At 36.3% G+C, this 14,719-nt stretch overlaps 1 protein-coding gene and 1 pseudogene across 1 annotated transcript; both read left to right on the forward strand.

Annotated features, from left to right (window-relative positions):
• The first annotated feature begins 42 nt into the window (after nt 1–42).
• LOC105119539 (SNF2 domain-containing protein CLASSY 1-like) lies at nt 43–6,368 on the forward strand (annotated as a pseudogene).
• A 5,709-nt stretch (nt 6,369–12,077) lies between these two features.
• Nucleotides 12,078–13,354, forward strand: LOC105118976 (abscisic acid receptor PYL4-like). Its single transcript, XM_011017045.1, has one exon. It carries the CDS (start codon nt 12,327–12,329, stop codon nt 12,969–12,971), a length of 645 nt encoding a protein of 214 aa, XP_011015347.1. The 5' UTR covers nt 12,078–12,326; the 3' UTR covers nt 12,972–13,354.
• Nucleotides 13,355–14,719: the final 1,365 nt, after the last annotated feature.

A 14,719-nucleotide genomic window follows, 5' to 3' on the forward strand; every position in this document is an offset into this window, starting at 1 on the left:
CTTGTAGTTAGTCCCCTCCCCCCCCCCCCCCCCCTTTTTTTTTATTAAGGTGGATATTCAGGCCGGCTTGCACGCATCTCTTTCTTTCAATAACTACTCTATTGGGTGAACTCTATTTTAATGGCTCAGTCTCTTACTCGATGGAGACCTATCCGGAATCTACTCTTCTCCACCACAACTCACCTGAATTTGCTTTTTATCAGATACCCAGTAGTTCTTTTCAGGTATATTTGCTTTCAATATAATAACTTATGTTTCTTTTTGCCCCCCTTCCCCCCCGTTTTTTTTCCTTTCTTGTTTGTTGTGGCGTGTTCACCGGGTTCTAGAGACAATCGGCTGCTCTGTTTTCCTCTCCGATGTAGAACTGATGCTGACTAGGGATTTGACTGGTTCAAGCTTGAGTTTTTCTAAGAATTTATTTTTTTTGGTTGATCAATTTTTGCATTTTTTGATGGGTCCGCTCGAGGCATGCGTTATTTGGTTCATTCCATCAAACCAATCACACTATCTTGTTTTACCACGCCAAACCGTTATAAACCGCGGGGTTTATTGCATCAACCAGTTAGGCATTGTCTTGTTTCACCTGGAAATGATAGCACCAGACTGAATTCTATTTATGACCATATTGATGGTATGATTTCCATGGAACTAGTCAGTGCCCACCTGTTTAGCCTAGTGGAAAAGGGCAAGCCCGTGATGACCTGTTGAGGCTCAAATCTATAGTCTGAATCTCATTTATGCAGCCTGGATTATTGCTGTGCGGCTATTCTCTCACTTGGAATTTAACGGTAAACGCCTCTTGCATCAAATCAAAATTAGTAAATAAAGAAAAGCTACTTTGATGGAATTTCATGTAGTTCACACGTTCAAAGTTGAATGCATCTCCTTGATTATATGTTGCAGCATTCATTTTTTTTTTTATCTAGTATTTCAGCTTTCAGGGTTTATTGAAGAAAATTGGCTTCTCCACTGATTAACAATGAAGAGAAAGCATTTACATCAGTCCAAGCACCCATATAATGCACACCGTAAGCATTACCTCTTTAATTCCCTCCTCTTCTCTTGCTTGTTTATTCCTGATGTTTTTCTTATGTTTATTCTGGAGTGAGCCCCAACAACTAGGTATAAACCTTAGTTGTTTCTGAGCAATAGTCTGTGCTAATATAGTTTCACGTGTTACTTGTCATGAGTTGTTGGCATGTGGAAGTTATATAAGCATTTATGTATATTTTTCACAGCCAAATTGTCCGGGCCCCTGAATGTTCAAGCAAAGATGGGATTGTCAAAAAGTCAATTGTTGTTGCCATTTATGTAGTACGGAATTCAACTGAAGCTACTATCTGTGCATTTGATTGTAAATAACATCCTAATTTAAGTTGTTGAAAGCATGAATAATTTCATTTTTCAAATGGCTATGGATTCCTGAAATATTTTATAGAATTGTATATGCACCAGACATTGTGATAAATATCTTTCTAATATTGTTTTATTGATGTTCCATTTGATAGCTTTTGAGGCCTTATACGGCGGCTCTTGGCAAAGCGTGGAGCTCATAGAAATCAGGGATGGGGCTATGATTCTGCATTTTGACGATAGTCATCATAGAATTAAGGAGAAGGGTCCTTTCTCAAACATTCGAGTGAAGTCGAGGAAGTCAACTTTATCTGATTGCACCAGCTTTCTGAGGCCTGGTATTGATGTTTGTGTGCTTTCATTCTCTGAACGTGCAAAAAGTTCAGAGGAGGGAAATTCAGAACCTGTGGGTGACCTCGTCATGTCACTGCATTACGGAAAGCTCTGTAACTTTGAAAGGATTGTGGACGGTGGACACTTATTACAATCTCGCTTATTGACTGTTTCAAACTATTTTCTTTCGTAAAACATCACAGGACTTTAACATGCTTAAAAAAATTCTTATGGCCTAATAAATACAAATCGTAATGCACAAAACATTGAATTGGTTCCTATAATATATACCACTATCAGCAACGCAACACAGAATCAATTTGGCTGCTTGAAATAGCTGTCATTAAACTTTGCAGCATAGTTAAATTTCAAAAGTTAAGGTACTTGTATTTGAAGTTGATTTCAATTCTCTTTCTCATGCTGGTGTGGGTTGATGCTAGGATAAATTCTATCAAGCGGAAACCTCATGAATCTCAGTGCTCATGCCAATTTTTTGTTAACCTCTATGTCAACCAAGGTCCTCTTGGTTCAAAGAGAGCAACACTCAGTAAAGAAACTGAAGCAGTAGGAATCGACCAAATTTCCATCCTTCAGAAGCTTGACAATGATCCATGTGAAGCAGACAACAACAGACATGAAACTCGGTTCTACCGTTGGGAATTCTGCGAGGACTGTTCTTTAGTGCAAAGAAGTAAACTTTTTTTGGGAAATTTTTTAGCGTATCTTACATGGCTGCTTGCAGCCTCCATTCCGAAGCAAGTTGCATTTGATGTAAGATCAGTACAAAATAAAGTGGTCTACCAAATTGTTGGTGATGATGATGATAACTGTTCACTAAAATCTAATAATCACATAAACTGTGTAACTTTCAAAGTAGAAAACGGTATTTCAACCCCTTATTTCAATCCCTTCTGTGGTCCAGTTGGATCCCATTTGATACTTGTAGTGAGCGAGGCCCTATCAATGACACAAATGGGACTGAAAAACCACCATGCTATGATGTTATGAACTTGCGGCGGTCAAAGCATTGAAACGTACAACCGGATCGTTTTCTTGCCTGAGATACTTCTGCAGAGACGGAAATTGGCTGGGTTAGATCCCTGCCATACACACCACTGAAATGGAAGGAAGAAGAAGAATTGCACTTCCCATTAGCATACCTGTTTGGTACACATGCAGATGCAAGTTGTGCAGAAGAAAACTGGCAATGAAGTGGGAGTTAATTCTCCTAAACTAGAATTCTTGGAAGGTCTCCCTGTTTCCAGAACCAAGACCAACTCAAGGAAGATTAAATCAAATGTGTTTAACAGAAGAGAACACCAAGCTGAGCTTGGAGAGGTTGAATCAGGTATAGATAACAGAAGGGAGCGCCAAAAATCCGCTGTGGCTTACAGAATAAAACACCAAAATCGACTTGGGGAAGCTAAATCAGGCATGGCTAACAGAAAAAAGCACGGAACCCAAATTAGGGAGGTTAAATTGGGTGTGGCTAACAGAATAGAACACCAAGATCAACTTGCTATTGTTCCTGTGCCAACTGAAGATGATCCGGTTACCTTTGAACAATATGATTCCCCTTTGAAGACTAATGATAATTTTCCACTAGAGTGTATTGAATTTCCAATTCGTTCTTACAGCAAAAAGGGTTACTTTGTACAAAGGAAGAATGATTTCGATGAAGATATGATGTTTGGAAGTGGATGGGGTGGAAAATCTTCTAGGAAGAAAGTTCAAAGAGCAAGATACCAATCCACACATTTAAAGAGGGATGATTCCTGTAAGCCAAAGACTTACAAGCAGAGAGCCTTCAGCGCAGGTGCATACGATAAACTCATAAGTTCTTATATGACGAACTTTGATTCCACAATCAAGTGAAAGGAGGCTCCGCGCATTATTGACCAGTGGGAGGAGTTTAAAGCCAAACACAGCTCAGATCAGAAGGAGACAATGGAACCTTCTTTGGTTGAGGATGATGGAGAAAGCTCAGAAACTGAAATGTTGTGGAGAGAAATGGAACTGCCTGCCATCAGCATATATTTTTGAAGATAATGTAGTCTAACTGTTAATTTGATTTGATAGGTGCCTTATTTTTATATATTCATATCCTTGTACCACATATTTTTCTTTATCACCTTTTCTCATTGGTTCAATGATTTTCAGTCTCGAGTTTCCACTCAGACCACACAGAACTCGAGTGAATATTGCCAGCATGAATTCAAACTGGATGAAGAAATTGGGATATTATGCCATATATGCGGCTTCATGAAAACTGAAATAAAATATGTTTCAGAACCATTTGTAAGTCAAATTTTTGAAACCCATGATGCAGGTATTTTCAGTTTTTCTGCTCTCTTTTATGTCCCCTCTGGATAGACAAGTGAATGTGCAGGGGAGGCACTTTTTATTTGTAATAAGGGGATACTCTGCAAGGAATCCTATTGCACACTTGTTTAATGTATACAAAATTTCACCTCTGTAGATTTTGGTTGGTCCTTGCCACAGTTTCCTAGGTGGTTCAAACAGAATTCTAATTATTCTATGTATGTTTTCGTTTCTGTAGATGGAACGCACAAGCCAGACTGCAGAAAGTAAGCCAAGGGATGAAGAAGATTCGGAGCTCAAGCCTGATGAAGATGAGAGCTTGAATCTTTTTAGCAATCATACTTCAGGTGAAGACGTGCCTTTTGAAGTGAATGACAATGTGTGGGACTTAATCCCAGAGCTCAAAGCAAAATTACACATGCATCAGAAAAAGGCTTTTGAGTTCCTATGGCGGAACATTGCTGGATCCTTGGTGGCAGCACTTATGGAAAAAGCATCTAAGAAGATAGGTGGTTGTGTTATCTCTCATACTCCTGGAGCTGGAAAAACTTTTCTTAAGATTGCATTCCCTGTCAGCTACCTGAAGTTGTTTCCAGGAAAACGGCATCTGGTCCTCGCTCCAAAGACAACTCTCTACACCTGGTACAAGGAATTTATCAAGTGGGAAATTCCTGTTCCAGTTCATCTTATCCATGGTACTAGATCTTCTACAGTCTTCAGGCAGACTCCAGTGGCACTTCGAGGATCATGTCCATGGCCCAGCCAGGATATTGTGCATATTTTGGATTGCCTGAGAGAAAATGCAAAAGTGGCATGCACAACCAGGTGTGCTTGTCATGGGCTATACCTCATTTCTGACATTAATGAGAGAAGATTCAATGTACAACCACAGAAAATATATGGCTAAAGTGTTGCGCGAGAGTCCTGGAATGTTAGTACTAGATGAAGGCCATAACCCAGGAATACTAAATCAAGGTTGAGAAAGGTTTTGATGAAAGTGGAAACAGATCTAAGAATACTGCTTTCAGGTACTTTATTTCAGAATAATTTCTGTGAATATTTCAATACCCTTTGCCTGGCAAGACCATTGTTTATCAGAGAAGTTTTGAAGGCATTAGACCCAAAGTTTAAGAGGAAAAAGAAAGGGGAACAAAAGGCACGCCATTTGCTAGAATCTCGGGCCAGAAAATTCTTCATAGATAACATTGCAAGCAAAATCAATTTGGACGAGGCTGAAGAGAAAATGCAGGGTTTGAATATGCTGAGAAACATGACTAATGGATTCATTGATGTATATAAAGGCACAGCTTCTGACACCCCTTGTCAAAATCTCATGTTGTATATCCGTTAGATTAATCTGTTTGAGAATGTCTTTAGATGGCAGCTGGGTAAAGAAGTACTTGTTCTTACAGGGGACCTAGAGATGTTTGAACGAGGAAGAGTGATGGATAAGTTTGAGGAATAGGGAGGGCGTTCGAGGGTTTTGCTTGCATCAATTACAGCTTGTGCCAAGGGCATAAGTTTGACAGCCGCATCACAGGTAATTCTATAGGACTCGGAGTGGAATCCTTCCATGACAAAGCAGGCTATTGCAAGAGCCTTTCGGCCTGGACAACAGAAGATGGTTTATGTGTATCAGCTTCTGGCAACAGGCGCAGTTGAAGAAGACAAGCACCACAGGACGGCATGGAAGGAGTGGGTCTCACGCGTGATATTTAGTGAAGAATCTGTGGAGGACCCTTCTCGTTGGTTGGCAGAAAAGATTGAGGATGATGTATTAAGGGAGATAGTGGAGGAGGACCGGGTGAAGTCATTCCGTATGATAATGAAGAATAAGAAGGCTTCAACAAGTTGATTGGAGACTACCTTCATTATAATATAGTGCAAGAAACTGCCTGGTTTTGTTACAGTTTCCTTGTTTTTCTCTAGCTTAATCATTATATCTGTTTTTCATTTTACGTCAGTCAGGGCTTTCAATATTGCTTATGCTTCTCTGGGGATTTGGAGGTTCTAATAATTTCCGCAATGAAGCTGACAGCAAATATAGTAACTTGCTGAGCCATGTCATAGCTATTCAGAAATAAGAAAAAGCTCCATCCATGTCCAGGATGTTCTAGCAGTTTCTTTCTCAGCAAGATAAATGCCGTCCAAATGCAGTTTAGTTTAATGATCTGTTTATTGTTGTGTCATTTCATTTCCAAGTGCTGTTAGGTTGAAGAATCTGCCAATCTGGTGGTGCCTTGATACCTGCCTGCATTGACCGCATTATGGTAATTACATTTTAGCTTGAAATATTGTCTGAATCATCTCATAAACTGCTAGGAATTAAGTTCTCTGTTTTGATGCTTTCTGGGATCACATTTTACATGGGACATGATTTCTTCTAATAATTGGGGAATGCTTCTTGTAGTCATTAATTATATTTATGATTTCGCTTTGCATCAGTAATTAATGATTACCCATAAAGCTTTCCAACTTCCTTTACTCAGGCCCATGAAACTGTATCAGTGATTACTTAAAAAAAAAAAAAAGAATAATTCAATGATCACTGGCTTCGGTTTTATCATGGAGACTGGTTACAAGAAAGCCTCTTCTACTCTTAGGCTTTTCTCCTTGGGCTTCGTATAATTAACTGGGTCGAGCTTTCTTTGTTTTTTTTCGAGATTAAAATTAATGGGCGTCAGGCCAGCCGTCCTATTTTGGTCTAAAGGCGGCCGACACACGTACGCTGGAACATCACTGGATCAAACCTCTTTTAATTTGTGAGCTGTGAGCGTATCGCTTGAACGGGACCTTCTTTGTCCGAGGGCTCTGAGCAAAGACACGGGTGGATAATTTGGTCCCGTTCAGTATTCTTGCCATGCTTTTTAAAAAAATTTAGATTTTTAAATTTTTAAATTTTTTATTTGTTGTTGTTAGAAATAAAGTTTAAAAAATAAAAAATATATTATTTTAACAAATTTTTGAAACAACAAAAAAAACCCCTTGGAAATATCATGCTAATATAATCCCAAAAACTTCTTTTAATTATGCGGTTATCTTATTGGGCCGAAAAGATGTGGAGGTATTGTGTGTTATTTTATTTTTTTTTATAAATTGCAAGTTAAATGTTAATACTAGTTGAATTGTAATTGGTTGGCATGTGTAGATACATGCAGATACCCGGGTTTTTATTTATTTTTATATTTTTAAAATATTTTTAAAAAATTAATTATTTTATTTTATTTTTTTAGTGTTTTCAAATCATTTTAATGTGCTAATATTAAAGATAATTTTAAAAACTAAAATAATATATTATTTTAATATATTTTTAAATAAAAAATACTTTAAACAACAATAAATACTATACTCTACATTCTAGGAATAACAATGTTAAAACAAGAAACCGAGTTGGCATCGATGGTATATAGGTGCATCGCTAGCAGGCACCACACTACACTTTTGACTTTGAAGTCTTCAATAGGCCTTTGCCAGGCTTAATTTTGTTCCCTTTTTTTTAAAGGAAAAAATCAGATTCTTAAAGCAGTATCAAGTACCAAAACCATGGGCTGGGTTGGGTTGCATTCAACAGATTTTAAAATAGTGTCAAGTGCCAAGATCCCTGGCCCCTTCAAGGATGACCTCGACTAGCAGCTCTTAGAAGCTTCTTCAAGCCAAACACTCACCGGTAAGGGTATAATCCAAGTCGGCGAACCTAAAATAAACACGAATTGCAACTTGATTGTACAGATTTAAAACTTCAACTCGGCTCTCTCTCGTATAATCCACAACACATTCATGTCCTCGACAAGGAATTCCATGGATCCGTATTTAGTATATTGGGCCAATGAGTCAACGTGGCTACTATTCAGATTATAATCTCTATCTCTCGTATTGCTTGATTGTTTTTTTGTTCGAGGAGATTGGGTGAATGTTCTTGCCACTGCATGCACTGCACGGCTTTCAATTGGCATTAGTATATGAAGTGTGGGGGGTGGGTTTTTTTGTTTATTTATTTCTGGGTAGAGATTTCTCTCTAGCACTTAATACAAGCTTTGATTTAGTTGGATGTTTAGGGTTTCGAATGCCTGCGAAAATAAATATTCTAACCTCTCTAGTTGAGGTTAATAAATATGTACTAAACACTGCAAAAAATTGGACAGGTCATTACCGGGTTAAGATTTATTTTTACCCTTAATTAATCTACACAAACGGTGGTTTTCTTCCATTTGAAAATACTTAAAGCCAAGGGAGAGAGGAAGTAAAAGAAAGTCATCCTCGAACCCCTTCATAAAATGGAGCAGGTTAATAACTAATTATTGCCACCCGTTCTTTAGATAGTGTTTGATACGTTGGATGCTGTTATCGGATCAAACAGGAATGAATGGAACATATAACTTGTCTTGTATATAATGTGTATTGGACTGAATTTTACTATTTATTTTATTTTGTATTTGATAAATATTAAATAAAAAAAGTTGACTTGAGATGGACTTGGATTTAAAAAAATTAAAAAGTAATTGATTTGATTCAACCAGGTCAAAAATCCGGGTTCACTCGATATGAAACATATCGAAACATGGATAAAAAACCATTGATTTTTGCCAAAGGTTTTTTTTTCAAAATAGGGCTACTGTCATTTTTATTTTAATTTTGATCAACTCATATTGACCTCATGTACCTGTAACTCAAGTCATATTTTGTGTCAACTCTCGAGTTAAATTTTAAAATTATAATAATAACTTTTATTCATATGTTATTTTGGGTTAATTCTAATTAACCCTCTCGGCAAGAAAACCAAGTCTGGTTCCATGTCGACCCTCAATTTGGATGTCCAAAATGTGATAATAGTCATGTTTATTCTAATGTCGACTCGGGTTAATGGTCAACACAACCCATGACTCGAGTTTTACCCCGGGTTGACCCCAAACTTAATTTTAAAACTATGATAATAATAATTTGTATCTTTATGCTGACCGGAACCAATGGTTAAATTGACTTTGATCAATATTTAACCCGATCAGTGACTCGAGCCTCCACTCGAATTAAGTTTTAAAATTATGATAATAATCACTTTTATTTTTAAGTTAACTTAAGTCAATGATTTACTTGACCCGTGACCTAATTCTTGCTCCATGTCAACCTCCTAGTCAGATTTTTAAACTATGATAATAACTACGTTTATTCTTATATAGACTCTAGTCAATTTTCAACCCGAACCAAGACTCAGGCTTTATCATGAGTCAACTTTTAAGTTAGGTTTAAAAACCATGATAAAAATCACTTTTATTTTTACATTGATCCAGATCAATAATTAACTTGACTTGCTACTCAAACCCTTTTCTTGGGTACAGTTCCAAGCCGGATTTTAAAATTATAATAATAACTATTTTTATTATTACGTTGACCCGGGTCAATGGTCAACGCGATTTGTAAAAAAAACCTTGTCATAAATTGATTTTCTTATCAAGTTTTAAAATTATAATAATAATTATTTTTATTTTTATAAATTAATCTAATTAACCCTTGTATAGAAAACTGGACAAGTTTATCCTATTTTTTTAATAAAACAAAAATTTCTATACTAAAACAACTTTTAACAAGATAAAAATAATAATAACCTTGTATTGTATATGGATGCACCTAGTGTACATGAATGCACCAAACAACTTTAAAAAAATATATCTTATCCTGTTCATCATTGTAGAGCTACCAAACACTATTAAAGGTTCAATATTCTACCTGACCCAAGAGTGAGAGGAGAGTGAGAGTTGTAAAGGTATGACCAAATTGCTGGAAAGGGCGGTTAAAACTGGAAGGAATCTTAACTTTAATTAAGGTTTGATAACACGGAAACTTTAAACTTACAGGGTCTTCCTATAAGAGCACAAAGTGGGTGTTCCCTTTCGTTTTCCTGTCTTCCATAAACCGAAGAGGGGTCTCAACTTAAAAACAATCAAGTTGATTAATGGAAGTTGATACCAAGATAGAAAAATATGGAGGAAAGGACAAAAAAGTAGAGTTAAAAAGATGACGAAAGAGTAAACTAAACGGTACTACCCCAACTAGCTAAGCTACTTGAGCAGAGAGATGATTAAAGTTTGGTATGGAATTATATAAAGCCCCAAGTTGGATGGTCGAAGTCACTGAATTACCCCTTCACGTACGCATAGCCACGGAAAAATAATTGTAGTAAATAAATGTCGTGGAAAGGAACTTGCTAGCCCTCAATCTGACCCCCGTTCTCTAGAAGTTTCACAAAAGTGTTGATATAGAACGATGTTGGCATCTAGTGAAATTTCGGAACTAGCTCCCAGACCTCAAGATTAAGGAGCTTTCTTCCACCTAGCCTGGGAGAATTTCAGTCAGAAATTAATTCTTTCAGACAAACGTGACTGTCAGACCATATAATTGACAACACCAGGATCTTCACAAGGCATGTTAAATGATGGATATTAAAAAGATTGACACCGAAATACATAGGATTAAAGGTCAAGCTTGCACGGTTAAGATTATATGTTCTAATCTTGGCCATTAAAAGTTGTGAAAGACAATGTATTATTATTATTATTTTGTTGTTATTTTATAAACCTTCCAGTCTCATATGAATAGGTTATTTGGATACCAAGTGTTTATGTTTTTATGAGAAAAAAACACATAAAGATCTGTTTTTACACAGCCATATAGAATCGCTCTGTTTCTCTGTTTCTATACATATTTTCCATGCTTTTGAATACAAACCAAAACCCAGATTAATTGATTGAGTTGCGTCCATCTTAATTATACTTTGAAAACGGAAATTCTTCTCGACCAAGATGAATAATTTTCTGTCATAGATGACGACCAGGGTGACGAAATGTGATTCCAGTTGCATATATTTATAATGCCAACAGGGTGTGAGGTTTTATTTATTGTCTGAATTTTCCTCGGAGGATATTATATACAAAACACTTTTTTTTTTTACTTTAAAGAACCCCATTTTTGAATAGTTTTAGAGAAATTCTATTTTAATGGGCGTAGAAGGAATCGTTATCCCACGTAAATTAACGGAAATCGTTAACACTGTGCACTGACAAAAAAAATTGAATCTCGGACACCAATGCTGTAAGAAACCCATTTCTTTGACGAAAACATGATACATGTGGTGGGGGGTTCCTATCGAAGGCCCATCATTGGTTAATAATAATTGCTGTTTATATTACATGACTGTTCAACCAATTATCGTTCAACGGATTATCCGAAACCGAAGTTACCGAAGAATTAGCGACTGACCAACAGGCCACAAGAAGGGTGGGGAGGGGGGGATGTGACAGATTTGACCCTTAAGAAAAACAACCCACCAATGCCTTCATCAAGACTGGGCAAGGAAAAAGACATCTACTAATCAAAATAAATCGGAATGCCACTCGAGTCGGTGCGTACTTTTGTCTCGACAATTTTCAGTCCATCAAAAAGCCACCAAAGATTAAAAATCAGGATTCAGGCATTGGAATCCATGTTATTTTAGTTTTTTTTAAAATGTGTCCTACTAGCATAACATCTAAACTTTCTTCAAGAAGAGTAGATCTAATAACTAAACAGATCGTCGAGCCTCCAGTTATGTGAGCAAATCAAGTAATTTTTAAAGTAGTTTTTCTTTACAAATATATTAAAATTATATTTTTTTAAATTATTTTTAATATCAATCTATCAAAATATTAATATTTCAAAAAAATAAAAAAATTATAATTTTTTTTAAAATACCATTTAAAATACAATTACAAACAAGCCAGACAAACTTCGTTGCCAGGATGCAATAGTCTGTGTCCCAAAATTTGGGAGTTGTAGGCTTGTAGATATTGCCTAGGAGTCTACTATTACCAAATTAAAATTCTATGGCCCCTCTGCAGAGAAATTAAAACTCCCTTCAATTAATTTTTGGTTAATTTGCAAGAGAAGTTGGCAAACCTGAAATCGGAAAACGACAGGTAACTGTATACATTTGTATCAATCACCCACCAAACAAAGAACATGAACAAAGTGGCAATTTTGTAGTTTTGAAATAAATGATGGGATAATATCCCCAAACAAAGTCCAAAGAAGTTGCAAGTTGAGCATCAACTTGCATAGTCTTTGCATATGCTACTTGATAATATCACCCTCAAAATATTTCTCACACCAGACTAAATCTCTCCCATAAAACATCAAACTAATCCAAGTGGGCAGCCAAAATCACTTAAAATCCCAATCCCCTCTTCTATAGCTATGCATATATATCCATGAATGAATCTTAAGCCTACACAATCTTTATAAAACCAAGCAAAAAATACGGTAATAACAAAAATCCCGGAGAGATAAAAATGCCTGCGTCACTACAGCTCCAGAGAGCCGCCATCCCCGCCACAACAACCACCCTTGCCTGCCACAAACAAACACAAACAACCGAGAACACATGGCGGGTCCCGCTGACATGGGACGCTCCGGTGCCTGAATACGTTTCTTGCCACCACACGCGTTTAGTGGGGCCCAACCAGTGCTGCTCCGTGGTGGTCAAGAGCATCAATGCACCAGTCTCCACCGTTTGGTCGGTAGTCCGTCGTTTTGATAACCCCCAGGCTTACAAGCATTTTGTTAAGAGCTGTCATGTCATCGACGGAGACGGAAACGTTGGTTCCGTCAGGGAGGTACACGTGGTGTCTGGCCTCCCTGCAGCATCAAGCACGGAGAGGCTTGAAATTCTTGACGATGAACAACATGTTCTGAGCTTTAGTGTGGTCGGCGGCGTTCACAGGCTAAATAACTACCGGTCTGTTACCACGCTTCATGCTTCTCCAAATGGGAAAGGGACAGTTGTCGTTGAATCATACGTCGTAGATGTACCAGCTGGTAATACTAAAGAGGACACCTGCAGTTTTGTTGAGACAATTGTACGGTGCAACCTACAATCTTTGGCTCAGATTGCTGAGAAAATGGCGAGGAATGTCCAGATTGCTACATCATCATGAGTGTTTGTTTTGATTGAGACTCTTGAATTATTATTTTTTTGTTTTCGATTTGGGGTGGATTGGTGATCATCATGGACTCTTGATCGATGCCCTTATTGGAAATTCATAGACCGGTGAACGGCGCTCGAAGGTGATGGTATATTTTGATGTTGTACATGTCAACTTTGTTTCCCTTCGAGATAATTAATTACTACTACAGGAGCACATAATCATAGTGAATTTATAAACCCTGTATTGTGCCCTTTTTTCACTTCTTTCTCTCTTTTTTTCTTCATTTGTTTTTTGTTCAATGAGGGGAGGGATTTTGTGCCTCTTAATTGAATATATAAATTTACGGGTACCAGGACTATCAATAGCTGTGAATATATCGTCTGTAGTTTACTTTATTTTTCGATCGCCCCTCTTCCTTGTTGTATTTTTTTGGGCCTGTTAGTTTAATGGAAACTAGTTTATATTTTGAAAGCAATTTAGGAGATTTTTGTAAAGTAAATTATTTTATGATTGGCTATATTATAAAAAATAAACCAGAAAAATCTAATTTTATGAATGATTTGAAATAGAAAAATGAAGATTAAATAAGAGGGATGGAATTGAAAAAAAGAATTAATTTTATAAATTATTTTAAATAAAATATATAGTAATAAAAATTAATTGTCAAATTTAATAAATAAAGAAATTTAATTAAAAAATCACAAAAGAATAAATAACAATGAAAAAAAATGCCGAAGATAGTATAAAAAATAAATTTTAAAGGATGAGATTGAAAAAAAAAATAACAATTCATGATTAAATTTGATATAATTAATACATAATAAAATATTTTTGATTTTTTTAGTAACTTTTGTAATGTATTTTATGCCTAAAATATAATATAAATAATTTTTTTCAAACCAAACCAAATATTTCTTTGGTTGAAAAGTGCTATATTTTCTAATAATAAATAAATATTTTTTTAATAATAAACAAATACGATAAATTTTAAAAATTATTTTGAAAATTATTTTTTTTGAAACAAACACTTTATTAATTAATTTGTTTTCTTTCTATCAAGAAATATGATGCTAAGAGAATTAGATCTATATTTCTATGAACCCTAGTTTGCACGAGCTTGGCAATAGATTCCATTTCCATTTATATTTTTTTTTCGGAATAATGGATAATAAATTGAACTAAGATGTCTCCATTTTTACTGCAATGGTAAATAAAAAATGCTTAACGTGTCTAGGAATTCATCTGTGCTCTGTGAGAAAAGTATGAGTGACTTCCTGCTGGGGACAATCGCTAGTTACTGGCAATTACCAAAATGCAAATAATAGCACTGTAACATAAGTATGCCGAATGATGAATCTCATGCTGCAAGTCATGATTGCATAGGCCGATACACAGAAAGGAGGTGTCGAACGTGGCTTCCGACTTCATGTTTACTCCACATTGATGATACGGTAAGCTTTATTTCAACGACCAGGAGATGCAAAGGCTAACCAGTGGCGATTAGGATTAGAAAAAAAAAGAGAGGTTGCTGTACGACTATGTTCTCTATCTCTCTCTCTCTCTCTTTTTTCATTTCTTTATCCTCGAGCCCATGCACCGATACACTATCGGCACTGTATCCTGTTTTTAACGCCATTATTGTACTAGCTATGGCTGTAGGTCTCATTCCAGTCGGCAGTGATATTTTATTTTTTTCCTGGAAACTTCTTACCCCTTTAAGCTGGACATTACAAAGAAATTAGAACAGTTCAACCTCT

Source organism: Populus euphratica, unplaced genomic scaffold (assembly GCF_000495115.2).
Source record: "Populus euphratica unplaced genomic scaffold, PopEup_1.0 scaffold5.1, whole genome shotgun sequence".
In the NCBI taxonomy this organism is placed as follows: Eukaryota; Viridiplantae; Streptophyta; class Magnoliopsida; order Malpighiales; family Salicaceae; genus Populus; species Populus euphratica.

Coding starts and splice junctions, on each gene's coding strand:
- LOC105118976 (XM_011017045.1), top strand. CDS start 12,327: ATGCCTGCGTCACTACAGCTCCAGAGAGCCGCCATCCCCGCCACAACA.